At 30.5% G+C, this 26,426-nt stretch overlaps 1 protein-coding gene across 1 annotated transcript; it reads left to right on the top strand.

The window, feature by feature from the left end:
• Positions 1–5,706: 5,706 nt before the first annotated feature.
• On the top strand, positions 5,707–8,113 carry LOC129295231 (uncharacterized). Its single transcript, XM_054933730.1, has 5 exons — positions 5,707–5,902; positions 6,401–6,508; positions 6,697–7,133; positions 7,281–7,720; positions 8,083–8,113. The coding sequence occupies exons 1-5, from the start codon at positions 5,707–5,709 to the stop codon at positions 8,111–8,113; spliced, it is 1,212 nt and encodes a 403-aa protein (XP_054789705.1).
• Positions 8,114–26,426: the final 18,313 nt, after the last annotated feature.

The following is a 26,426-nucleotide window of genomic DNA, read 5'->3' as shown; positions in this document are numbered from 1 at the left end:
TGAAACTATTAAAATAATTTATCATCAATTTATATATTAATATCAAAATATTTTGATAGAAACATTTTACCGTCTATATTATTTGAAAATTATGATAAGTTTAATTTTTAAAAACAATTTTATTCATATTTGACTTAAGTTTAAAATTATTGGAGTGACTAATTACCAATTTATATATTAATATTAAAATGCTTTGATAGAATTGTGTTTTTAATTAAACAACTTTTTAACGTCATTTAAAATTAATCGGGTGTAATTTAACATATATTCAAAGTTTAACTGAAAGTATTATTTTTTTAAATTTGATAAGAACAAATAGAATTCCACACACCAACAACTCTTTTTCACATCATCATCATCATCATCATCACCATCATCACCACAAACAAACTATTATATAATGAGTATGATAAATATGTAAAATAACCAAGTGGGTGTAACACGGATGATGATAGCAGTTTGAGCCTCTTAAGTATTATTCCAGAATTTAATTCCTAGAGTTGTATATGAAGAGCATCTCTTGGGAGAGGATAACTCTTTAAATAATTCACAAATTTATTGAGAGATTAGTCTCATAGCTCTTGACTGTGGGGATACCTTAAGAAACCAACAGAAAAGTAAATTTAACTTTTATGTTTTCAGGCAAAAAAAAAAAAAAGGAGTTAACTTTTATGAATTCAAATATATGTGTGTTATATGATTGAAATTGAAATTTTTAAACTCATAATTTTTTTCCCGCCAATCCATCTAGGATTTATTATATTTTATATATTAAATTATTTTCGAAATTGAATGTGTTACATGATTTGGAAGACTCAAAAAGGACATGTATCACAATTTGTGATAGCTAAAAAAGACATGTAACATTCACTCGTAACTTATTATCCTACTTTTATATATAAACTAGTAAAGCACTCGATGCAATGTAGGAATAAGAAAATATTCTAAAATTTAATGTAAAGCTTAAATAAATTAATTTAATTTGAAAATACATATAGATTTGAAGTTTTTATTTGCAGCGATCAAAATATAAGAAAAAATATATTTTGAACTTTTAGAACACAAGCAAGACCCAACAACAGAAAAAGAAGAGTGAAAAAAACTGAATAAAAAAAATTAAAATTTGTTTGAAGATATTAATTTGAAAATAATTTTAGAGTTAAACAAATGGTCACTGGTGATGGTTATCTATGGTTAATCATAATGGTTTTGAAATGAAAATAAAAATAAATGAAAATAGTTTTGAAATGTTTATATTTTTTATTTTTAAAAATAATAAAATCTAAACACGTTTTTGAATTTTTTTTATTTTGAAAAACAGAAAACAAATGTCCAAAGCCTTAGCCTATTCCCATCCCGCCAGCTTGAATTCTGATTACATGCTCTTAACACATAATTAGTAGCTACTAATCAGAGGGTGTGAACAGAGCGCCATGAGGGAGGTGGCGGATGCACAGGATGTCAGATACGAGATGACCAAAAAAAGCGGTTATGCGTTGCAGCAGGAGAGTGAGGGCAGTGTCTGCCATTGCGGGAGATTTTCTGTACGACTTCTTCCTCTTCTTCCTCCCTTCCCTGTGCTCTCTTCATGTTATCTTTCTTCCATTGCTCTTTCTTTCTGTATTATTATTATTATTATTATTATTTTCCACTTCCGAGCTCTTACTCAAGCCGAGTGACTCTGAAACCTTTCTTTTCAGCTCTTGCAGTAAGCGCTATTCTTGGAATAATAGATTGTATCTCTGCAGCAATAGTAGTCGTTGGCCCTAAACGTAACTCTTGTGAAAATCCAGGAACCTGCTGAAGCATCGGCATCGATTCTTGTGCAATCTGGTGTTGGGGGAGTCGTTAGCGCTAACTGGTAGAAACATTCTGTTCTTGAATCTTCCATTGATTGATTGTGTCCTCCATCAAACTTCGCCCAGCATATATGGAGAGTTCCACGTGCTGATGGGGCGGTTCCTTCAAAAATTTTCTTGCATCTTGCTGTCCACTGTTGTTTGAAATTGTTATCTGCTGCATACAGATTATCTTGCTATTTAGAATAGCTGAGGTTTATACTGATTGTGCTGAACCTTTTAATATCATTAAGTGGTCATTTGAAGGATACCCATCCATTCACACGAGTTATTGAGGCAGCCAAGTCGCTTCTCGTATAGGATTCGGTCTTTTCTTGTAACTCTGCTTGTAGGAAAACTATAGATTGAGCATATAGGTATACAAGTATGGCTCGTGTCCATGACTCCATGTTTATGTTGTTGTTGGTTTTTTTTTTTTTTTTTTATATATCTATGATCACCCACACCCTTGTTGTTTGATGGTGTTTGATGGTGATAGGATGTCGATATTATTAGGTGGTTGTTTTTTCTCCAGTATAAATTAGGCTGCAGTTTACAACAAACTTGATGTTGACTTTCTTTTTGCCTTGAGTTTATGAATATAAGCTGTGAAATAACGTTCTTGAGCTTAGATTGTATCCAAATGCTTTATTTGGATTTTATAGAGGAATGATATTCGGTCATCACAATAAATTTGCTTTCAGGAATATGGTTCTGCATGGCAAATTAAAGTGAATATATATCATATTCTTTATCATCAGTGTACGTGCTTGTGATGTTCAAAAAGTAGTTCCAATTCCCGAATTTCCTGCACTGGTCTGTAGTGCCCATGAGCACGCAGAGTCTCTTTTGTACTTAGCAAGTCCTCTTACTCCACATGTTAGCTTGAACAGAGTTTAATTTCTTTGAAACTGATATTACATAGATCCCTTTGCTCATTAAATCAGTTCCAATAATATTAAATAAATACAGATGTTTAATATTCATGTTTTCGCAGCAAATACAAGCAAGAGGAGGTTGCTATTCTCATTGTAATGGAAGCAAGTTCAATTTTGGGTCCGACAAATTCTCCACAAACTCAGGAGCAGAGCCAGAGGCACGTTTCACAAGCATTGCGGATGCCTTCCTCTCTTCTTTTGGAAGATACAAGTAACCCTTCCCTTTCTCCACAATTTCAAATAACTTATACGTCTCGTATTATTTTGTGATTGCACATAAATTTTACTTAAATTTTAATTTCTAAGTTTAAAGTTTGCGTGTTCTGGAATCTTGTAATGTATTGCTATATATACAGAAGTCTTTATTTATTTATTCACTATATTCTTTGAGTTTATATGGCAATGAACATCTATCTGCTTAGTTGTGAAAACAAAAGAGGGAAGAATATGGGATCTGATTTCTCACACAGTCACACGCTCGCCTAATTTGTTAAAGATTTTGCTAAAACGCGTCTTCTTTAAATTCTTACTGTAAATTTTAAAAATATACTTGGTTTTCCATAATAATATTAAGTACGTTAGTCTTTCAAAAGAAAAATTGTTTGTGTTCTATATTATGGGGAAAAAATCATAGAAGTAGTAAAGTGCTTTTGATTTTGGGTTGAAAATTATTTTTATTCCTATAAATAAAAGTGTACAAATAATCTTAAACTCAATATGAAGTTAATTTCTCAACTTTAGAAAATTGATCTTGTGTACCCCTGACATTATTTCTCTATTAAGTAGATCTGCATTTGAATTTTTTAATATTTTTTATTATAAAATATTTAATAGTGGGTCCCATAGTTTATTTTTAACATTTTTATAATATAAAAAATATTTTTCTGTCTCCTCCCTCTCCCTCTCCCTCTCCCTCTTCTTTGTCTTCCTCTAGCACCGCCAAACCAGACTAAACCAGGGTGAGCAACACCAAGTTAATTTAACTCGTTTCCTTTGTTGCTGCCTTACACTGCTTCGGGAGCCAGCAACGGTGCACTTGTTGGTCCTTCCTCAGCCTCTTCGGGCCCTGCTGGTGCTTCCACTGATTACAACAATAACGAAGATAGTATTGGCGCCTCCTTGCACTAGGCAGATAGATAAACTAGCTAGCCACCTTCTATTGCTCCTACTTCTCCTACCTAAGCTTGAATCTTGCAACTATGGGTACCGGAGGCTACCTCCGTCTCCACAACTTCATCATCCCGTTCGACGAAAACTCCGACTATGACTCCTTTTGAGAGGCATCACAGATGGACATCAAGAGGAGGGGTTGATGGTGGCGGAGTTCTCTCTCTCCTCCTCTTTCATGCATGCATACATCTTCTCAAGACTCGCCCTTGCTCCTTCGTGATCTTCGCAGTGGATCATGGAGTTCGGAGTGTCGAGAAGACAGAAGCTGTTGACGGTGATGATGAGTGTCGGAACCATGGCCCCACCTAAGCTCAAACACAACCCTAAACCGCCCACACAGTGCCATACTTGTCGTCCTCGAAACTTTCTTGCTCTGGTTCTGAAGCAAGCAACTTGGGTGGTGGGGAGCGAGAGAATGTGAGGGAGGAGAAAGAGGCGAGAGAGGAGAGGGCTAATAAGGTTCGCTCGACTCTGTTAGGAGTGATGACCTCATTGGGTTCATGATGATTTGGCTGATAGATTGATAGAGACTAGAGAGGATCGAGAACTTTATTTCTAGTTTGCTTCTTCTGCTTTATTTTGCTTCAAGTGGGTTGAACACTGATGAGTAAAGCTTGAACCAAGCTTGTCTCCTCCGAACTCGTCTCCTTCGAATTCTTCTCCTTCATCTTCTAACTTGTCTCTCCCTCCCTCTCTCTCTCATGCCCAGAAACCCACGAGTCAAGCCTCTTGATATAGGGACGCCTTATGCATCCCAGGTTTAGTTGCATGGCAGGGACAAGCTTTCTACGTCCTCATGTAGATGATGTTGTTTTTGGTGATAGATGCACTCTGGTGAAGCATGGAGAGAGAGCTTGAGGGTGGTGATGGGTAGAGGACAAGCATTCTGTAGATGCACTTTGAAGAGAGAGGGGGGTCGAAGGCATAGAGAAATCTTAATGGTGGAGGGAAACTCTTATCGCCCCTTGTACATATAGAGGAATCATGGACATGGCATCGAGGACCTGCTTGCTTGAGGCACAATCAACAAACAAGAGCTCGGGTTTAGCTTAGCTGATGACGACAGTGAGAGCGTGAGCATGATGGAGGAAGTAGCTGATGATGTTGAGGACGGCGCTGGTGAAGGGAACTACGAACTGGAGCTCATATTGTGACGTTGAGAGAGTGGGGAAGAGAGGAGAGAGGGAGAGAGAGTGAGGAGGAGGAGAGAGAGAAGAGAGGTGGATGAGAGAGAGAGGGGCAAGGTGTAAAAAAATAATAAACAAATATGGATCAGGCCCCACTAACAAATAATTAACAACAGGGGCACGGAGGAAGTAAGATTTTGAGGCTAATTAAGAATAAAATTAACCCTTAATTAAGTTTATAATCATTTTGTAAACTTTCAAATGACCCTTAACCCTTTAATTTAATATATAAGATAGATTAAATCTTTTTCCTTCCTACATCATACAGCTAAAATGTTTAACTTTGTTTTAGGGGATGCAAGAAAGATATACCTCAAAACTTGTGTGCCCTTGATGAAGTATGCATTGAGAGGAGATTGGGAAAATGCACAGCCCTTTTTGTTGCATCAAAGGATGTTGGTAAATGCCGGCATTGCCAAAGGACACCCAACAATGCTGCATCTGGCAGCAGGAGCTAATCATTTTCATTTTGTAAAGCAACTCTTAAATTATTTGAATGAAGATGATTTAGCATTACAAGATTCTGAGGGAAACACTGCCCTTTGCTTAGCTGCTGGAGTATGAAACATAAAGATGGTTGAGATTATGTTGCAAAAAACTCCTTCCCTGCCTGGAATTAGGAATAGAGAAGGTTTGACTCCTCTTCATATTGCGGCTATACAAGGAAAACGTCAAATGACATCATATCTATATAACAAGACTAAACAAACACTTGAAGATGTCGATCGGAGGAAGTTATTCTTCATCTGCATTCAAAATGATATCGTTGGTAAGTTTATTATCCTTAACACATGAATTGTTGTGCGTTAAATTCATAATTATATTTATATTCTATCAAAATTTTGTCGTGTATCTTATTTAAAAGATATTATTTAAAATTTCAATTTATTTATTTAATTTTTTAAAATATAATCATGACAATTAGAAAAAGAATATAAGGTAATATTAATTGTCTTTTTTAAAGACTATTGTGATTTTTTAAAGACTATTGGTGATGTACTCATTTTTGGTAAATGTTATGTAATATATTTTTAATATTTTAAAAAAAGCTACGAAGCTGAAAAAAATAAAATTGAATGGTAGTGTAATATGACATTTTTATTTTAATGCAAGCATGACATAATTTTCAATTTCAAGTGGACAGTTTATTTTTTAAGTCTTTGATGTTGATATCCATTTATATATCTCTATATTTCATATTATACTGATAACTTTTTTTTTTGGTATTATCAATTCTGATTTCTGACAATTTTAAAAAAATTTATAGGTATAGCATTGGATTTATTAAATAATATGGAAGGTTTAGCTCTTGCAAAAGATGAAAAGGATGAGACAGGCTTGCATGTCTTAGCTAAGAAGACTTCAAGTTTTAGTGGTAATATTTTTAAGCATTTAATATTTTTACTTTATCTACAGTGTAATGCTAATTGCAGTAGCTAAAATTTGGTAATTACCAATTTAATTTATTGACTCAATAATTGATTAAGGGAATGAACTTGGGTGCTGTATTTTTTTCTTATTCAGCTTTTGGTTTCTTTTTGTTTAATTATACATATGATTCAGGTATGAAGCAGACTAAAGCTCTTCAATTGGTTGGTAAGCTGTGGAATTTGATTCTGCATACTGTTGACTCTGGGGTAGATATACAAGAAATAATCAAAGGACCATTGTTTGGTGCTGCTGAAGTTGGAAATTTTGAGTTTTTAGTTGTGCTCTTGAAGAAGTATCCAGATTTGATTTGGGAGGTGGACAATAGAAATAGGACGATAATTCATATCGCAGTGCTATATCGACATCCAAAAATCATGAACCTCATCCATGACATTGGTCCAATCAAAGATGTCATATTGACACTTACCGATATAGAAGATGGGAATAACCTATTGCATCTTGCCGCAAAAGTAACACCATCAAATAGATTTGAGTTGGTGACAGGCGCAGCATTTGAAATGATATGTGAGCTAGTATGGTTTGAGGTAGTTTGCCCTTATGTGCTTTCGGTGATTAATTTTAGATTTTCTAGCATCCTTTTCAAAAATGTGGATTCAAGCAATTTGAAATCACAAAATCTTCAATATTAGATATATGTATTTGCTTTAATTTATATCTATGCATTAATGTTTTCTAAATAACATTTTAATATGCAGGAGGTGAAGAAGATTATGTTGCCCTTACATATTGAGAAGAGAAATTTGGAAGGCCTAACTCCTCAACAATTATTCAGTAGAGAGCATGCTAAATTACGACAACATGCAGCGGATTGGATGAAATTCACTGCAAGTTCTTGTATGCTGGTTTCATCACTCATTGCGAGTGGAATGTTCTCGATTGCATTCGGCATAACAGAGTATGCAAGTAATCCAACAAGTCTTACATTTGCAATATCTAATGCTCTTGCATTGGTCTCAAGTTTAATATCATTTGTGGCTTTTCTGTCTGTCCTCACTTCAAGATATGAGGAACATGATTTTCACAAATCTCTACCTAGAAAGCTGATGACTGGATTGCTGACTCTTTGCTTAGCCATATCATTCATGATGTTGGCATATTGCAGTGGCTTCTACATTACATACTTCGGTGGCAAAAGGTGGATTTTTACTACCTTATGTTCTGTGGTATTGGTACCCATAATCATGTTTGGATGCCTAAAAGTCGAACTTCTTTATAGTATCATGCATTCGACATTTCTTGTGAGGCGTCTTTTAGTTCGACCCGGCAAACATAACCTTTATTAGACAAGGTGGGAACATTTATTGTATGCTTATGTGAACTCTTGACCAATTTAGTTTATATGGATCTTTACCTCTTCATTGTGAACAAGATGGTTGAATTATGATCGAGTACTACATTGCTGAAGCTGTATATGGGAATCAGAAAGAAATGTTTCAAACATATTCCAGCACATTAACTTATTTCTAAATCTATGTTTGTGATATTTGGTTGCAATAGGTGGGTGAGTGATCCATTGGAGCACAGTTGATAGTACAGTCATGCATGAAAAAATTCAAATGTGCAAATAGTTAAAGCATTGAGTTATATATGTGTGTGTTAAAACATAAGGTTCTTCCGATGATAATGGGTGCTTTCATACTGGGTCTGAGACAAAAATACCCATTTCATGAATATGTATCTGCATGTTTTCAAAGTTCATCCTTAAACTACAGAAATTTAAAAAGAATAAAAAGGGCTCCCAAAAGGTGATCCATCTGGGAGGATGAAACTGGTTAAATGTTTATGGGACTAACCAATGTCTTACGTGCTTGCTAAAGCTAAGTTCTTTGTGTTCTTTGTCTCTGGTTCGTCCTGTTCCAACAAAGCCATGCTCTTTGGTCATCCTCCTCTTTTCAGCCTTTTGGTCATCCTCTTCTTCATCCTCCTCTTTTTATTGTTTCTTTTCCAGGTTCAAACACATTGGACAACAATCATGGCATCAGTCAGGGTGCTCGTTCTTACTTTGCCTCTTGATCTTATTTGTTTATGCAGCAATTAGTCGAATAGCAAAAATTGTTATAATCCAAAGGCCAGTCCCGTAACTGATCTAAACAAAATAATCAGCCCTAACAAATTAATATCAGACACCGAAAGGACAAACACAAGATTGCCAAATAAAACGCTACAATAACTCGATCCTCGGAGATTTTAGAGAAGAAGGGAGGCATAATTCGTGTGGCAGGGCTGACTTCCTCTGGTTTTCCGTCGCCCCTACCTCTTCTTGCTTCAACCACGACCCATCAGAGACCTCATTTTTTCTGTGCTAATTTGGTTTTTTTTTAATATTTGCACCCTCATTACAAATTACAGCAAACTTGGCTGCATTTTTTATCGCGGGTAAGGCGTATACTTAATTTTCCCTATCTTTTTATTTTACCTAAAATACATAAATAAATATTTAGTTGACCATTAATATTAGATATGGCTAAACTAATATCTAACCATCTGAAATCTTAAATTCTAACTTAATTGTTTTGGATAATTAATATTATCTTTTATTTAGTTGAGATTCTATTTCTAATACTGAATAACACATCATATGTTTTGGAAATATTAAATAAGTTTGATTGGGAATAGTTATTATAAAACTCATATTTGAGTTCTATAAATATAATATCATGTTAGGTTGCTTATAGACTTTGAGTGCACAAGTTTTTTCTAGAGTATTTCAAAATGTTTAACAGAGTATTTTGATCATGTGTGACATTTTGGTTTACACAAAAGAGATATGATTAAAATAGTGAGCACAGGATAATAACGTTTTTTTTTTTTGAAAAATTGGAATGTCAAAATGTTTAATAGATTTGTGTATTTTGATCATGTGTGACATTTTGGTTTACACAAGAGAGATATGATTAAAATAGTGAACATAGGATAATAACATTTTCTGAAAAATTTGAAGCTTTAACAACCAACTTTAAAAACTTATATCTATTTAGTATAAAATATGTTTTAAATGAAATAAATTTTTTTGGAAAGCTTTGCAAGTATATTTTGGAATGAAAGAAGTTTCATATTAAATGGATTTGTATATTAATAGATATAGAGAAAATATAGATTAATGATTAAAATCAAATATCTTTCAAAACTCTTAAGCTTCAAGTGTAAACTCCAAGTGATAACAACATAATTAAATTCATATTAAAACTTTTCAATACCCAAGATAAATTCAAGAAGGAATTGGAGGGAAACCAAGTACTTATGCCGATAATAAATTTAAAGAAACTTAGAACTTTGGATAAGATAATAAAGATTAAGCATATAGATCATTTACCCTTAATTACCACTAAACACTAATTAAAATCTCTACAAAAGTAAAATATATATTTTGTAATCATCAAAATTAAAGTTCAACGTAAATTAGAGAATTAAAATTGTTTGGATTTAAAGAATGACCAAGTGGTTTTTTTTGCTGGTTGGAGTTTAATATGAAAATCATATTTTTATGAATGGTTCTGTACAACCTACCTAATAATTGTTAGATACATTCAGGAAGCCTCATATCCCCTCTTGCATAATTGATGATGGATGACTAAAATGTCTGCGGTGCCTAGTTCCTTAGTTGTAATTTAAATATTATGCAAATTACCTTGTTTCATAGCATATGTTTTGTTTTCAACCGTTTTCGACTTCTTTCACTACTCTGAGGTATTTCATGCTTCCAAACTTATTTTACTCTGATATAAAAGGTTTTGATTGATTTAAAATCATTTTTATTTAGAAAACTTGGGATCCCTTGCTTTTAAATTAAACCTTAATAATAATCTTTTTGAGTTAAGTATCTGATTACCAAGTGCTATATTGGTTAATTATGTTTAGTGAAGTGAGAATGTTTCAAGTAGTCCACGAGTCTTTGAGAAGAGAATGGAAAGAGCCCTCAAGCATCCAAGTAGCGTGACAATGAAAAGGTTTAGGATGGTGTTGATGTTGATCATTTCTATGTAGTTGGATTTTGATCGGGTGATGGTCAAAACCATACTTTAGAAGGTGAAAAGAATTAGCTTGGTGGAATTGTAGTCTCTATATTGAGTTGTAGAAAGCCTAATCAAGACATTCTTTAACAAAGCCTTTTTCCCAAGTAAATCTGTCACTATGGAAGCTTAGTTCAAGAAGGTTGGAAGAATTAACACAGTGTCTAAATTGTTTCAAAGATCTCTAATTGTAGCTATTTCCTCTAGTTTTATCTTCACATGAGAGATATGAATTGAAGTCACCTACAACAAGCTAAGGATCATTCATATTTTGAGAAATAAAGATAATAGAATCCTAGAGAAGATCATAATTGTAAGGATTCGGGTCACCATAAATACAAGAGAACAAGTAAGAGTTACTTGAGCTTAAAATGTTAACCCTACTGTGTAATAATTGAACATTAGAGTAAATATATTCAATATTAACAAAATTATTATTCCATAATAACCAAATATCGCCAACATAACCAGTAGCTTCAACACAAATCTAATAAAAAAACCCAACTTATGAACAATTTTATTAGCTGGGTTCTATGTAACACTTGCTCTGAGTGTTATCCAAAAATCACATAATTTAAATAAAATAAGTGTGGTTAAGAAGTTGATCCTCTAACCAACTTAAGAAATAAATCATTTAAAACCTTAAAAAAATTATAGGTTCTACCTATAGCATCCGGAAGCAAGCTAGACAAAAAGAAAATAAAAAGATGCTGTCATGACAGTAATTGACAGCCGTCCTGGGCCAACTTTTAGGAGACGCCGTTCCATCATTCAACCTCCGATCGAAGTAATTTTAAAGCTCACACGTCAAATTCAAAGGATACTATAAGTGTACCAAATTTCAAAAATATCCAACGGTTGAATTAAAAATTAGACATGTTAAAAAATTGGCTATTTTTGCTATCATGACAGCTGACAGCACCTCCGGACTAACTTTCAGGGTGCACCATTTCATCATCTAACCTCCGATCGGAGCGATTCCAAAGCCCACATATCACTTTTAAATAGTACTATTAGCATACCAAATTTTAGAAAGATCTAACAGATGGATTGAATTTCGTGCATGTTGCAACATTAACATATATTGCTGTCATGACAGCACCTTTGCTGTCATGACAACTCCTCCGGACCAAATTTCAGAGTGCGCCGTTTCTCCATCTGATATCCGATCGAAGTGATTCCAAAGCCCACACGAAGCTTATAAAAGATTTTACTTGTGACCCAAATTTTAGAGAAATTCAACGGTCGGATTAAGATTTGAATATCCGGATGCAAAAGTGCAGGTTTTTAGTAAAAACCATTTTCAAAATTGTCCAAATCTCATCCTAATGGTCACAAACTTGTGAGAACACTTTGGACGCGTCAAATAGGACTAAAAACACCTGATAGAACATTTAAATGATAGAAAAATTATTTATACTAAAATTTGACCACTCGGGTGCCATTTCTCAAAATGGACCCTAAACCCCCAAAATGCATAAATCATATAAGAGTGGCCAAAAACTATTTCAAATATCATATATACATATGAATACACACGCTAAACATTTTCACTTGGCTCAGAGATCTCTATAGGGCCCACGCACCCACTCTTTCTATCCAAGGTATATATTTGCCCATAACACACCATTTGCAATGCAACCACTTTGCATTTGCTTGTGAAATTACATATATATCAAAACAAATATTTTCTTGTAGTGAAAACTTGATCTACTAAATAAATCCATAAAAAACACATACCATAGCCATGTTTCTTAGCCACAAGTCTACAAGCAAACAAAAATTCATACACAAGCCATACAATCCACACATACTCACGCACATATACATAATTATATCCTACTGGCACCCTAATCCTAAATACATTACAATAGATTTGCTCAAAAGAAAGGGGTTGTAGTTCTTTACAATCCACAAACAATCCCTAGCTCTGCTCCTTTCCCCGTCCTCCACTGGTTCCTTCGCCTGGACCTAGAATATTGAAAAGAAAGGGGTGAGACAACCACAGTCTCAGTAACAGAGAAATCTACATTGATGTCAGATTCTCTCCCCCATTGAGAGGTGTCAAACACTCAACACACTAACCACTTTAGTGCACTGAGCCCATAATACGTAAGGCAACACTGAGTACTGACAGTGTGCCATAGAATATCAAAAGTCCACACCTTCTCATTGGTGAACTCCCACCGAGATCATGCCTTTTATTCGTGTCTACCTTTCCTGAGTATTGACCACTTCAGCACTCTAAGGTAGTATAACATTTATAAATCTCCTTTAAATGGTTCCTTAGCCTATCTAAGGTACCTTATTTAGTTACACTCCCTTAAGTGCAACTTCTATTCCTTATGATTAAAATACATGTAAACAAATCTCGTTTTTATAAAAACATTATTGTTAAACAATTAGAAAACATATTTGCACTATAATCAAAGTAGTACCCCATAACCCCTTATAAAGCACATTTAATCTTTTAAAACATGTAATGCATGATAGCTAGTAATATTTATTCAAAAATAGCTAAAACAAAGTAACAAGAAATATAAATTTCCCTGTTACCTCAACCCTTTGGTACCAAAAGGGTTCCTCTTGTACAAAATAGGGCTCGGCTTGTTCCTTAACTTTCGAATAAATTCCACCAACAATTCCTACAACATATAAGTGATCCACATCACTTATCATGTCAAATAGCATTAATGAAGACTATAATTCATACCACACAACTTGGGTCAATGAGTCATAATCCATCCTAATGGTCCATATATTAAACCAACCATTCACATAGTATCACTTAACCACCAAAACCATTTATTAGCCATCACTAGGCTAATTTCCAATTTATATAATTTTTTATCAATTAAAAACCTTCACTTAGTGTCACCAACTTTCACCATTAGCCCTTATAATGAAAACCAAACCTTAATTTAAATCTTATTGGGCTCAAATAGCAAAATTATAACTAAATTAATAAGCTTAAACCATTGAGGAGCAAAACCCAATCTCTCAGGGTTTAATTTATGCCCAAAACACCTCTTTTCATCCAATTATCCACTCAAAATATTAGATCACTATATAGAAACTCAAAACATTCTCCTTAGGATCCAAAGAAACAAAAGCTTACAAGAACAAAGTCTTTGGGAGCAAAATTCAAAAATTTTCTCTTCCAAAAATTGAAGAAAACAAAGAGGGAGGGAAGAGGATTGAAGTAGGAGTTTACCTATCACGTAGCCGAGCTCGCAACAGCCGCAAAGCCTCCTAGATCCAAGCCTAACTCCCTCTCCTTCTCCTCTCTTCTTCCTCTCTCTCTCTCTCTCTCTGGTGCGTTTGTTTTCTTTCTTTCTTCAATTTCATTTTTGCATTCATTTGGCTCTTTAAATTGCTGATATTAGACTTTGGGGAAAATTACAATAAAGGGCCCAACATTTTTTTATTATAACAAAAGCTTGGGTCAACTTTGGTAATTTTTTCATAGTTAAAAATCAAATAAAACTAAACTTTTGCTGAGAAAAATTCAAACTCTGGACCTCTATCAAATTATTCTAAATTTTAATTTAATTATAGATATTTTATTTTATTTTTTTAAATAAATCTGAGTCTTAAAATTTTTGGGATGTTACATTCTAGCTCTAGTTTCAAGATCAAAATTTGAGTATTATGAGCTATAGTGACTTCTGTAATATGATTAGGAAAGACTCTAGAACAAGAGCCTCTATAATTCCAGCAAATGATATCTATAAAATAACAATGGAGTAAAAGAACTAAGTCATTAGTTCTTAGGTTGAGGCCTCTAATTAATCATCACTGAAATCATCATCTTTTAAATCATCGTTATGGATTTAATTATCATAATCTTTGTCTAAAAGGTCATTTTCAAATATGTCTTCTTCAAAATCACCTTGTATGGGATCTTTTTGAATATTTCTAAGATTTAAAGAATTATTGTGAGTTTCCATAACTGGAGGATCATTGAATTGAGTATCCTGAACAAAACTTTGGCTATTCCTAGGTCAGGTGATAACCTCTAATCAAGAAGGGGATTAGAATTAAGAGGGGTATTTTTTTTTTTTTGAGAATTTCTAAGATTCTCCATATCTACTGTCTAGACGTTCAAGTCAGGGGAAAAATAAGCTCTAACTTCATTATTTTCTATGTTTTTGGATTTAGAATTAGCCTGGGAATTGTTCACGTTTTTGGGCATAGATAAGGAGCCCAGATTCCTTTTATTTCCTTTAACCATTTTGTGGATTCTCTTTATGGGCCTGTTATTCATGTTTTTAGGCTGTAAATCATTGACTTCAACTTCATCCAAGGCCATGATTTTTTTGCCATTCTAATTGAAACTCGGCCCAATTCTTGAAGCCCTTTTCCTTTTGTCTTCCATTTCCTTTAAGGATTCGGCTAAAGCTTCACTTTCCCTCAACCGAGCCTTTTTTACTCCTACTATATCCTTCTTCTTCTAGATTTGTCTAACAACCTTCATAGGGGAGATCTTAGGTGGAGCATGGTTTAGTGCCAATTCAACTCACCTCTGATCATCATCGGTACACTCTAGGTTGGCTAGGACATCAAATCTCAACCTAGTGGAGAGATTAGATCCTTAATTTTGGTATATTAGTCTATTATCTGTTGGATATCTCAGGTTTCGAGCATTTCTAGGTCTTCTGACTTTCATGAACTCACCGAATTCCTTTTTAGGTAAGGTATAGTCAATTTTTGGTGAGTTTGTATTTTATTTCTCTTTTCAACTATTCTCCCCTATTTATCAGTTAATTCTCAAGTGAGCTTTTGATTGTTTTCTTTTGGTTTCTCTAAGGCCGAATTGTTTGTGGTTCTATTTTTTAGATTATGCAGGCAATTGGTTTTGTTATGTCTATAGCATCCGCATTCAAAGCAAATGAGAGTTAGACTTTCATATTCCATATTGAATAATTCGTCTCTGATAAGGAGTCTTGGCACAAGTTTCTTTTGTAAATTGACTTCCACGCTAATCCTCATAAACTTATCCCTTTTAGTATTGCCTTGCTTGTCTTTTGAATTAGATTCAAATAAAGAATTAGAGTCCACTTTCAAAGTTTTTCGCATGTAATTTCCTAGTCTCTAAAGCACCTCTTTATCATAGTACTATATGGGGATGTTGGACAATCTAACCCAAAGAGCAAGTTTACCAAGAGTGTTTGAGTTAGGATTAAAATTAGGGGACCAATGTTGAACAAGGATGCGGTGATCAAATATTATCCAGGGGCCACCATTAAGGATGTTATCATAAGCAAAGTGGTTATTGGTTCTAACAATATAATAGCTATTAACAAGGTCGATTAATTCAAAATCTTTGAGTTTCCACATTTTTGCTAACCTTGCTTTGAGAGATTTAGGATTGAGTTACAGACCCAGTGTTAATGGCAATAGCATCCATCCAAGGTAAGCATTTTCCTCCATTCTTTGTTAGAAATTTGTAAAGATAGGTAGTGATCCATTAGCTTCCTGGTGCTTTCAGAAGGTGTCCATTCTTTTTCCAATTATTTAGCACTTAATTGATTTTAGCTAATTAAACTAAGTGGACAAATTTAATTAAAAACCTAATTAACTAGTGAAATGAAAATGAGAGTGTTTTAACCCTTTCTAAAGTGGAGTCTTAAGAGTTGTGGGATGCTAGATTCCTTGTCTATTCATTCTAATTAGGCTTAAGTTAATTTCCACTCTCTTGATTAAATTAAACCCCTTACATAATTTGGTATATGTCTACCTTCCTAACCAATTCAATTAACCGAGTCCTTACACAATTGTGTACAAGTCCCTAATCAATTCCTTAGTTAAGTGCAAAGTGATCAAAATTCTCCTTAGGTTCCCTTTATGTGCAGCTTGGCCTATGGTAAGTCTAATTCATAATTTTACACACAACATTTTATCAAACACCAACCAAACATATTTATGTATAGCCAATATAAAACACATTTAACACACATTTAATACACATAAAACATATATTTATATGAATTACAATATATTGGAGAAAATTTTCAACAACTATACAAAAGGGAATCAAGTGAAAAAATACTAAACCAACAAGTTAAATACCAATTTTAGTTAATAAAAACAAGATATAACAATGCTCCTAAATTTAAGAACAAGATTACATCAACTTAAGTTTAATCGAGAGTGGCCATAACCCTTAACCTTCCTTGAGGCACTTCAAGACTCCTCTAGCATCCTTCCATCCTATCACTCCTTGTAGATTTAGCTTATAGTTATCTTGGAATCTATTTGAGCACAATCCATCCACCATAGCTAAACCATACTCATGAACACCTTGAGGATTTTGAAGCCAAACCAAGAAAATGAAGTTTAAGGTTTGAAGAGTGAGGTAGAAGAAGAAGAATGGTGGAGTTGGATTAGGATTTTGATGGTTAGATCATGAGATATGGAGGAGAGAAGATGAGATGGAGATTGAGAATATGAAGAACAATGGAGAGAGAATGAAGAAGGGTGGAGGCTGAAAAATGAGAGTGAATAGAAGAATGAATGTTAAAAATGAAATTAGGATAGTTTGATTCAAGTCTAAGGTAAATGGGCCTAACTCTAGTATTAAGAAAATATTAATTACATTTAGGTTTTTTGATCCTGTAGAATAATATTAAAATTATTTGATTCTATAAAGTAATAAATGTTGTTCAATGATCCTTAATTTTATTGTCCCTATTCTTAATTTGAGAGTGCGCACATTCATGCTTGTCTTGCATCGGTCATCTTGTCTTTGTCTCGATCATATCAAAATGAATCTATCCTAACCAAAAAGAAAAACAGGATGAGACTTTTCGGGACAGGATAAAAAATGGTTCAAGACAAGATGAAATACGGGACCACTTTCAAGATATCTTTGTCCCGTCTTGAATATAATATACATAGTATTATTTTTTCTATTATTAAGATGTAATAGTTTATTTATTTAGTGTATATATTTTTGTTAATAATATACATATATTTTTTGTTAATATGTAATCACTTCATATGTCTCAACTTAAGAGAAAAAATTGATTAATTGATATTATGCTCGGTTAGTTTATATAAATTGTATAACTTAATGATTATGTTGTTGTTGTATTGTTAACTTGAAGGTTATTTGTGATTGTCATGTACATAACTTTAAGTTATAATTGTATTCTTTTTACTTTAAATTATAATTCAATAATTGAATTTATGTACAATATTGCTTTGGTTTTAGATTTAGCAAATTATGTAATTTAATAAATATTATTATTTAGGTCTCTCTTTAGTGTTTTGTATATTTCATTGAGATGTCTTGATCCCAAACAAGATGGGATAAGATAAGGGGCAAAAACTCAATCCCATTTATTTTTTGAATTTGACAAGACACAAGATAGGTAATCTTGATCACGTCTCATGAACACTCCTATTTGAGAGTATCTATTACCTATGTTAACCGTACAAACTTAATAACTAAATTGATAAAAATTAAATTTAAAGAATCAAATTTGTAAATAAGATAAATTTAAAACTAAAATTGTATTATCTATTCTTTTATTTTCATAACACTTTTTTTCCCAAAACAGAACATGCTACTTGAAAAAGGAAAATATCACACTCAAGGTTTCACTTCTTTCAAAATCAGTTTATACATAGACAGACTACATAGATATGTGTGGAATGTAATTTGAAGTTTTAAATTTTTACTTATATTCATATATGTACCTCTTACTTATTTTTATTTTTATTTTTATTATTTTATATGTGTGTAACTCTTACTTTTTTTATGATATTTTACATATCATACAATCTATTTTTATTTATATTTGATTTTATTTTGAATTAGTTTTAAATTTTCATATATTTATTATAAATATTAATTTTTATTTATTATGAATGTTTAACATAAGGGTAGAATTCACAAATGGAACAAATAGATAATAACGGGCTAATGCACAATAAGCGTCCAGAAAAATGTAAAACCATGTCAGAGAAATTCAGACGAGTAGGGATCAGGTCCACGGTGGAAACGTTGAACATCTGGCAGTGTAAGGGTTCTTTATTTCTGTCGTATGATGTGAAAAGATTCTGATGCGTTCGTTCCCACGATGTTTAAACTTGTTGAAAGAAAATAGTCATGTCTTGTCAAGTCCCGTCATAGCGTAATATTATATGGGGTTAAAAAATATTAGATTAAGATATATCTTTCTCTCTTTTTAATTTTATATATAAGATTTTAATGATTTTTTTAAAAAATAATGATAAAATATCTTTAAAATATATAAATAATAATTTAATCTCTTAAAATATCATAATTTTCTTAAAATTTGAAAGATTTTTTTATTATTAATGTTATATAAATTACTCAATTGTCCTTGTTAAAAATAAATGATTCACAATTTTATTTAAATATTTATAAATTTTTTGTATTTGTAATAATGCAACAACAAATCACAACTTCTTATATTAAATTTTTTATTTTTTGTTGCATTATTATGAATATAAGAAAAAAATTATGTATATTTAAACAAAACTTGTGGATCATTTATTTTCAATAAGGATAATTTAATAATTTATATAAATTTATTAATGAGAGAAAAGTTCTTAAAATTTTAGGAAGATCATGACATTTTAAAAAATTAAATTGTCATTTATATATTTTAGACAGATTTTATTATCATTTTCTCATTTTTTTAATGTTGCTCCTTCAATTTTAAATTATCAAATAATTTAACATAAAATTACACATACTTGTTGCTCGCCCTATTCCCCTATACTGACATGACAAAAGAAGAAAATTTAGTATATAAGAAATAATAAATAAATTGATTAACTTACCCAATGATATTGATAACATTTTACAGATAGTAATATTTTTATCTATTACTATTTTAATATCTATATTATTTGAAAATTATGATAAGTTCAATTTTTTAAAAACAATTTTATTCATATTTGACTTAAGTTAAAATTATTGGAGTGACTAATTACCAATTTGTATATTAATATTAAAATGCTTTGATAGAATTGTGTTTTTAATTAAACAACTTTTCAACGTCATTTAAAATTAATTGGTTGTAATTTTACATAAATTCAAAGTTTAACTGAAAGTACTATATTTTAAATTTGATAAGAACAAATAGAATTCCACATACCAACAACTCTTTCATATCATCATCATCGTCATCATCACAAACAAACTATTGTATAATGAGTATGATAAATATGTAAAATGACTAAGTGAGTGTAATACGGATGATAACAGTCTGAGGTCCTTAAGTATTATTCTAGAATTTAATTCCTAGAGTTGTATATGAAAAGCATCTCTTGAGAGAAGACAACTCCTTAAATAGTGTTTAGATTTATTGAAAGATTAGTCTCCTAGCTTCTAACTGTGGGCATACCTTAAGAAGCCAAAAAAAATGTAAAATTAACTTTTATGTTTTCAGGCAAAAAAAAAAAAAGGAGTTAACTTTTATCAATTCAATATTGATTTGCCTAACTAAGGGATACTAGGATACATTTGTTCATTGAAATCCTTTGAAATTTGCTATTGAGTGAGTTCAATAATTTGCAAATGCTTTATATGTTTGTCGTCAATATATTCATGTTTGGTAATTAGATGGCAACATATGCGTTGTTTTTGGATAGCAACATAGACATTATTTTCAAGATATGCAATTGCATATTTGAATATATGAAAACTAAATTATATTTTCTTGAAGATTGCATGCATATGGTGAAAGGAGGATTGTATATGACTGAAGCTAAATTGCATTCAATGTCAAAATTTGACACCAAGACATTATTTTTTGGATATACAATTGCATATTTGAATATATGAAAGTTAGATTGTATTTTCTGAAGATTGCATGCACATGTGAAAGAATAGTTGCATATAGATGAAAGGAAATTGCATTCAATGTAAAAATTTTAAACTAAGAGATTATATATTTATATGTATTCATAAGTCACATTCTATAAGTTATTTTAATAATTATTTAGTTTTTTATTACAAATAAAGACCATGGCTTTCTATGATATTTTAATAATTCAAAGTATTTAACTGCCATTAATACTTTTACAAGGTCTGTAATCCCTTTCAACAATTTGAAGTCTTCAATTGTCATTAAACTATTTATAGGGATCATAATTGTTATTTTCCCCTCAAAAGCTTCCAGCTCCAGCCAATCCTTGCAAATCCTCTTTCCCCTTACAAGAGAGATTGAATTTGTCCACCATTCAATAATGAGTACATTCTTGCTCCTTTTTGGAGCTTGTGTGTCATCGTGAAGAGAGGCGATCCCATTTGGAACTAAATGGTTAAAGGCAGTAATTAACCTTTCAATTAATTGAATGATTAATGCCTTTTTCCTTTTTAATCATTTTTATGAGATAATATTTAAAAATTATCTAACAATAATTTTTGTTTTGGCTGAAAAGTATGTTTAATCATCACGGGAATCATCTCTATCAGAACCACTGTATCTCCGAGATTGAAATCTTCATATATGAAATATAGGAATATACTTATTATTATTTTAACCCGTTTTATTTTTATTAATTAAAAATTAATTACCCAATAAACTTAAATAGTATCTTTCGATAATTATTGATTATAGACATATTGAATTCAATAATTTGCTGGAGAAATTCTCAAGTAGACCAGATGTATTATATTATTTATGTTCTATTCAATAAAAATATGACATTCACATTGCATTAAATAAAAATTGATTTTGGGGTCTGTGATTGGGGTTGTTTGTAAAATTAGAAAAGGTGAATTCCTTGCTGGATTAGGTTTTGCAGAATTTGTATTGAAACAGATTGTGAAGCAAGGATTGATGGGAAAAAAAATTTGCTCTATGTTACCTGAATCATAAATGCTAAAATTGTGAAAATTGTGATTTTGATAATGTTTATTAAGATTTAATAATTAATAAAAAGAGATTTAAAAATCTATTTTTGTAAAGGGAATTTTTTTGATATTGAACCATTATTTTTTAAAGACTTAATTTACTTGAAAAATTAAATCAAACCAAATCAATATCTTTTATCATTTTAATTTTATTAAATTTGTTATTTGTATTTAAAATTTATTCTTTATATTATTTTTTATTTTTGTTTATACTCTTAATTCATTAAATTAAATAAGAAAAAGCTATAATTTTTTGCCCATCTAAATAAAAATTTTGCATGATATTTTTTATTATTATCGATTGATCTATATATATTATATCTTTCCATTATATCATTATTTATTATCTATTTTCTATACATTATATTTTTTATTCTTAACCAATCTTGTTATTTTATTATGACATCATTTTTACTTATAAGCTCATTTTTTAATAAATGGTGAATTATAAAATTATTAATTTATAAGTTTATATATATAAATATATGTGTATTATTTTTACTTAATTATTATGTCACGGTTTCTATGCCTTACTTTTCAGGTTTAACATCCGGTCGGTTTTCTAAACATTCATATATTGCACTTGTAAATGTAGGGAGAACCACTTATGATTTTTCATAAATTCATTGGCCTTTCTAAAATTCACTAAAAAAATGTCCTTAAATTCATAAGAGGCAATATATAAATTCATCAGACTAAAGGGTAAATTCACAATAAATTTTACTTAAATTCTTAAGTCACATTCCGGGAACTTTTAGTTGAATGAATAATGCCTCTTTCCTCTCCCACCCCCTAATCATTTTATGGAAAATATTTTAAAAAAATCTTTAAAATAAGATTTTCTGGTTAAAAAGTTTGTTTAATCATCAACTGAATCCTCTCCCTGTGAAGCTTGAAATCTTCTTATATAAAATATAGGAATATACTTATTATTTTGACCCAATATATTTTTATTAATTAAAAATTAATTAACCAGTAAACTCAAATGGTATCTTTAGATAACTATTGATAATAGAGATATTGAATTGATCGATACATGGGGTTGCATCCTAGTAAAATTAGATCGAAAAGGTAAATTCCTCGCTGGATTGGGTTTTATAGAATTTGTATTGGAACAAATTGTGATGCCTTGTATAACCTAATGAATGCTAACTAATTTGCTTAGAGCTTTTTAGGTTATTTATAAACTTTTCAAACACGATGTGACCAAAAAAAGAAACTTTTCAAATTTCATTGGCATATGCATAAGTGTGTATATCTATCATAAATATTAATTGGATGAAATTTTATGTCGTTTAGGATTCGGAAAACAAGACAATAAAACTTTGAGATGATTGTGGAAACAAGCAAAAGGATCATTTATATAAAAGAAATATATTGCCACATGCACGAACAGGCTTATTCTCAAATAAGGTACTAGCATTGCAAATAAATATCTTTAGATTACGATGAATAACTGATCTACATGAAGAGACATAAACTAACAAAAACTTTTATAATCCTAATTCTAAAGGCAGAAAATCATAAAAGGCTGCTGAACGACTATTTATCTCAATGTCGATGGAATAATCATCTTATTTACTTGTATTTGCAGAAGAATCATTCTTGGGCGGTGGCCGTGAAGGATTTCCAACAGAATGAGATTCTAATGAAGTTGAACCTTTTGAAGAATCCTTTTCAATAGAGTTGACATCTTTTGAAGTTAAACTTTTTGAAGAACTCTTTCCAATGGAATCAACATCGTTTGAAATTAAACCACTTGGAGATCTCCTTGTAAACCAAATCGACGCACGTGCTCAAAATACAAAAATCCGTTAAACATGTTGAAATAGAGTTTGAGAAAACTTGTGTGCTCGAAGCAACTAAATGATGGTTACAAATGAAGAGGGATGGGGTATTTATAGAATTTTCCTTATATCTAACTTATTTGATATCTCCAAAAGATATGATATGTTATTTGTATTAGAAATAGAATCTCAACAAAATAAGAGATAATACTAATTATCCAAAACGATTAAGTTAAATTTTAAGACTTTAAGAGGTTATACATTGGTTCAGCCATATCTAATAGTAATGGCCAGCTAAAGATATTTGCGAATTTTAGGTACAATAAAAAGATAGTTAATATATTTTGGGGGAAATTAAGTATGTCTTACAAAATTATAAGAAGATGGTTAATATGTTGCAGGCCCTCAGTTGTAATTTAAATATTATGTCAATTGACCGAAAATGCCCATGGTTGAAAATCAGAAACCCATTGCGTATCCGATCATCACGCGCTCGTTGTCCTTCAGCCTCATTTCCCATAAGATAACATTCAGAATAATCGGCGTTCATGACATAGCCGTATGCCACCGCCATCGCAGGGAACCACCTTGATGATTTAAATAGGGAATGACAATTTTTCCCTTTTTTTTTTCTTTTCCTTTAAGAGAATGACAATTTCTAATATTTAGAAACCTTTGGCTAAGCATTTCTCATATATTTTTATTTGTTCATGATGATAAGCTTCTTATTCTATCACATAAGTCATAATATAAATTTGTCTCAAATACAAGGTTTTAAAAAGGGAAAATTTCAATAATGATCCTTGGACCATACTTATTTAAATTTAAAACCCTTAAAATTTTAAAATTTCACTACAGTTAGGAGTATTGTTTTGATATTAAATTTTTAAAAAAAATATAAAATTATCCTCATTTAAATTAATGTCAGAACTACTCTACTTCACTTATTCATTTACTTGTGGAATATTGTTAATTGCCTTACTTCATCGATTATTACGTGAAGGTCTAACAATGAACAAGTGAAGTAGGACAATAAACAAAATTTATTATTCACCAAGATTTATTCAGTTTTTAAAATTCCATCAACTAACCCTTAATAAATATAAAAAGATATATTCCTTCATCTAAATATCATACTCTCCCAAGATAGCTGAATTTGATGCATTATAAATTTGTTATTAAAATTAAATCGATGTCTATATATTTGTAAAGATACATATATTTAAAATTTTAAGGGGATACAAATAGAATTTTCTTTTGGAGGAAAAAGGGGAAAGTATATTAAAAAGTGTAGTTATTGACATTAAATTATTTTTGGGAAAAGATAAAAATTAAAAATCTTTGAGAATGATAAAGTTTGATTCACTAATTAATTCAACAATGAATTAATTTTTTTCTCTGTAAATAAAAATTTTAAAATTCCATCAAGTAAACCTTAATAAATTTAAAAATATATTTCCCTCCATCTAATTAAATATCATATTCTCCCAATCTTCCTTTACATATCTCACTGATTGATTTGTTAATATACACATATTATTAGTAAAAATATTTTATGATGCTATATCTTTTCCTTTTTTTATCATATGAATTTATTATTGAAAATAATATTTGAATATAACATGATCCTTTCTTGACACACGTACGCAACTATGTAACTATATTTTGTTAATTTTATACAATTTATTTTTATAATTAATATGTAAGAAATTTATATTTTCAAATATACATATATTTAAAATTTTAAGGGGATACAAATAAAATTTTATTTTGGGAGGAAACGGGAAAAATATATTTAATTGTAGTTACAAATATTAAACTATTTCTGTGAAAAGATAAAAGTCAAAACTCTTGGAAAATGATGAAGTCTGATTTTGTTATTCTCATTCTATTATAAATATATATTTTAAAATAAATTTTTGATTAAAGTATATTTTTAATCCTTTAACTTTATATAAAGTTTCAATTTAGTCCTTTAATTTTAGGTTAAAATGCATAAAAAATCCTTAAATTTTGAATAATTGCATATAACCCCTCTCATCTTTAAAAGTTTAAAATTAACCCTTATAACCTTTAATTTTATTTTTGAAACCTTCTATTATTAATTATGTTATTTTTTTATGAGGTTTAAAATGTCATTCAACTAAAAAATATTATTAAGCAAAAATATTATATTGTGTAACTATTTATAATAAATTTTTTATATTTTTTAGATAGTTGAGGCATTGATAACATAAAAAAAAAGTTATTATCACTGTATAAAATTTTAAATATTTATGTTTATACTAGTTTTATCCATGTTTTTTTGTTATCAATTGTGCATGATTTTATTGTTTTAAAAGATAAATTTTTATTTTTTTTCTATGTTAGATTAATGTAATGCACATGGTTAAAATATTTAGAATTTTATATAGTGATAATAAATTTTTTTGGTTATCAATGCCTCAACTATTCAAAAAAATATAAAAAATTTATTATAAATAGTTATACAATATAATATTTTTCTTTAATAATATTTTTTATTAAATGAAATTTTAACCCAAATGAAAAAAATAACATAATTAACAATAGAGGGTTTTGAAAAATAAAATTAAATATCGGAGGATTAGTTTTAAACTTTTTAAAGGTGAGAGGGGTTATATGTAACTGTTTCAAAGTTCAAGGAGGTTTTTTTCATTTAAGCCTTAATTTTATAAAGTATCGTTTTAGTTATTTAACTCCAACATCATTAGTTTCAAATGATTATTTTTTTGTGTCATTCATTATTATATTAAAAAAAAATTAAACTTAATGTGTCAACATTTGAGAATATTTTATCAATATTTAAAAGTTCAATATAAAAATTTATCAAGGTAAAACTAACAATGTTAAGGTTAAATAATTAAAAAGATATTTTATAAAATTAAAAAATTAAAATAAAATATTGTGTAAAATTAAAAAATTAAATGTATACTTTAGTCAAAATTTTTCTATTCCTAATAGTAATAACAATAAAAAATACATAGTGAAGTCGGATAAGAAAGAAAATATATAGTAGAAGGAGAATAATAACGAATGTGCGAAAGAAATTTGATACATAAAATGACACGAAAAATGTGGATACAATAACCACTAAAAATCCTGCCTCAAAAAAATCTCCACCAAAAA

The sequence above is a fragment of the Prosopis cineraria genome, unplaced genomic scaffold (genome assembly GCF_029017545.1).
Source record: "Prosopis cineraria cultivar Desert tree isolate PC_DT_omini unplaced genomic scaffold, ASM2901754v1 PC74, whole genome shotgun sequence".
NCBI lineage: Eukaryota > Viridiplantae > Streptophyta > Magnoliopsida > Fabales > Fabaceae > Prosopis > Prosopis cineraria.
The sequence above is the reverse complement of the archived record's forward strand: the minus strand, read 5'-3'. Positions and strand labels throughout refer to the sequence as shown.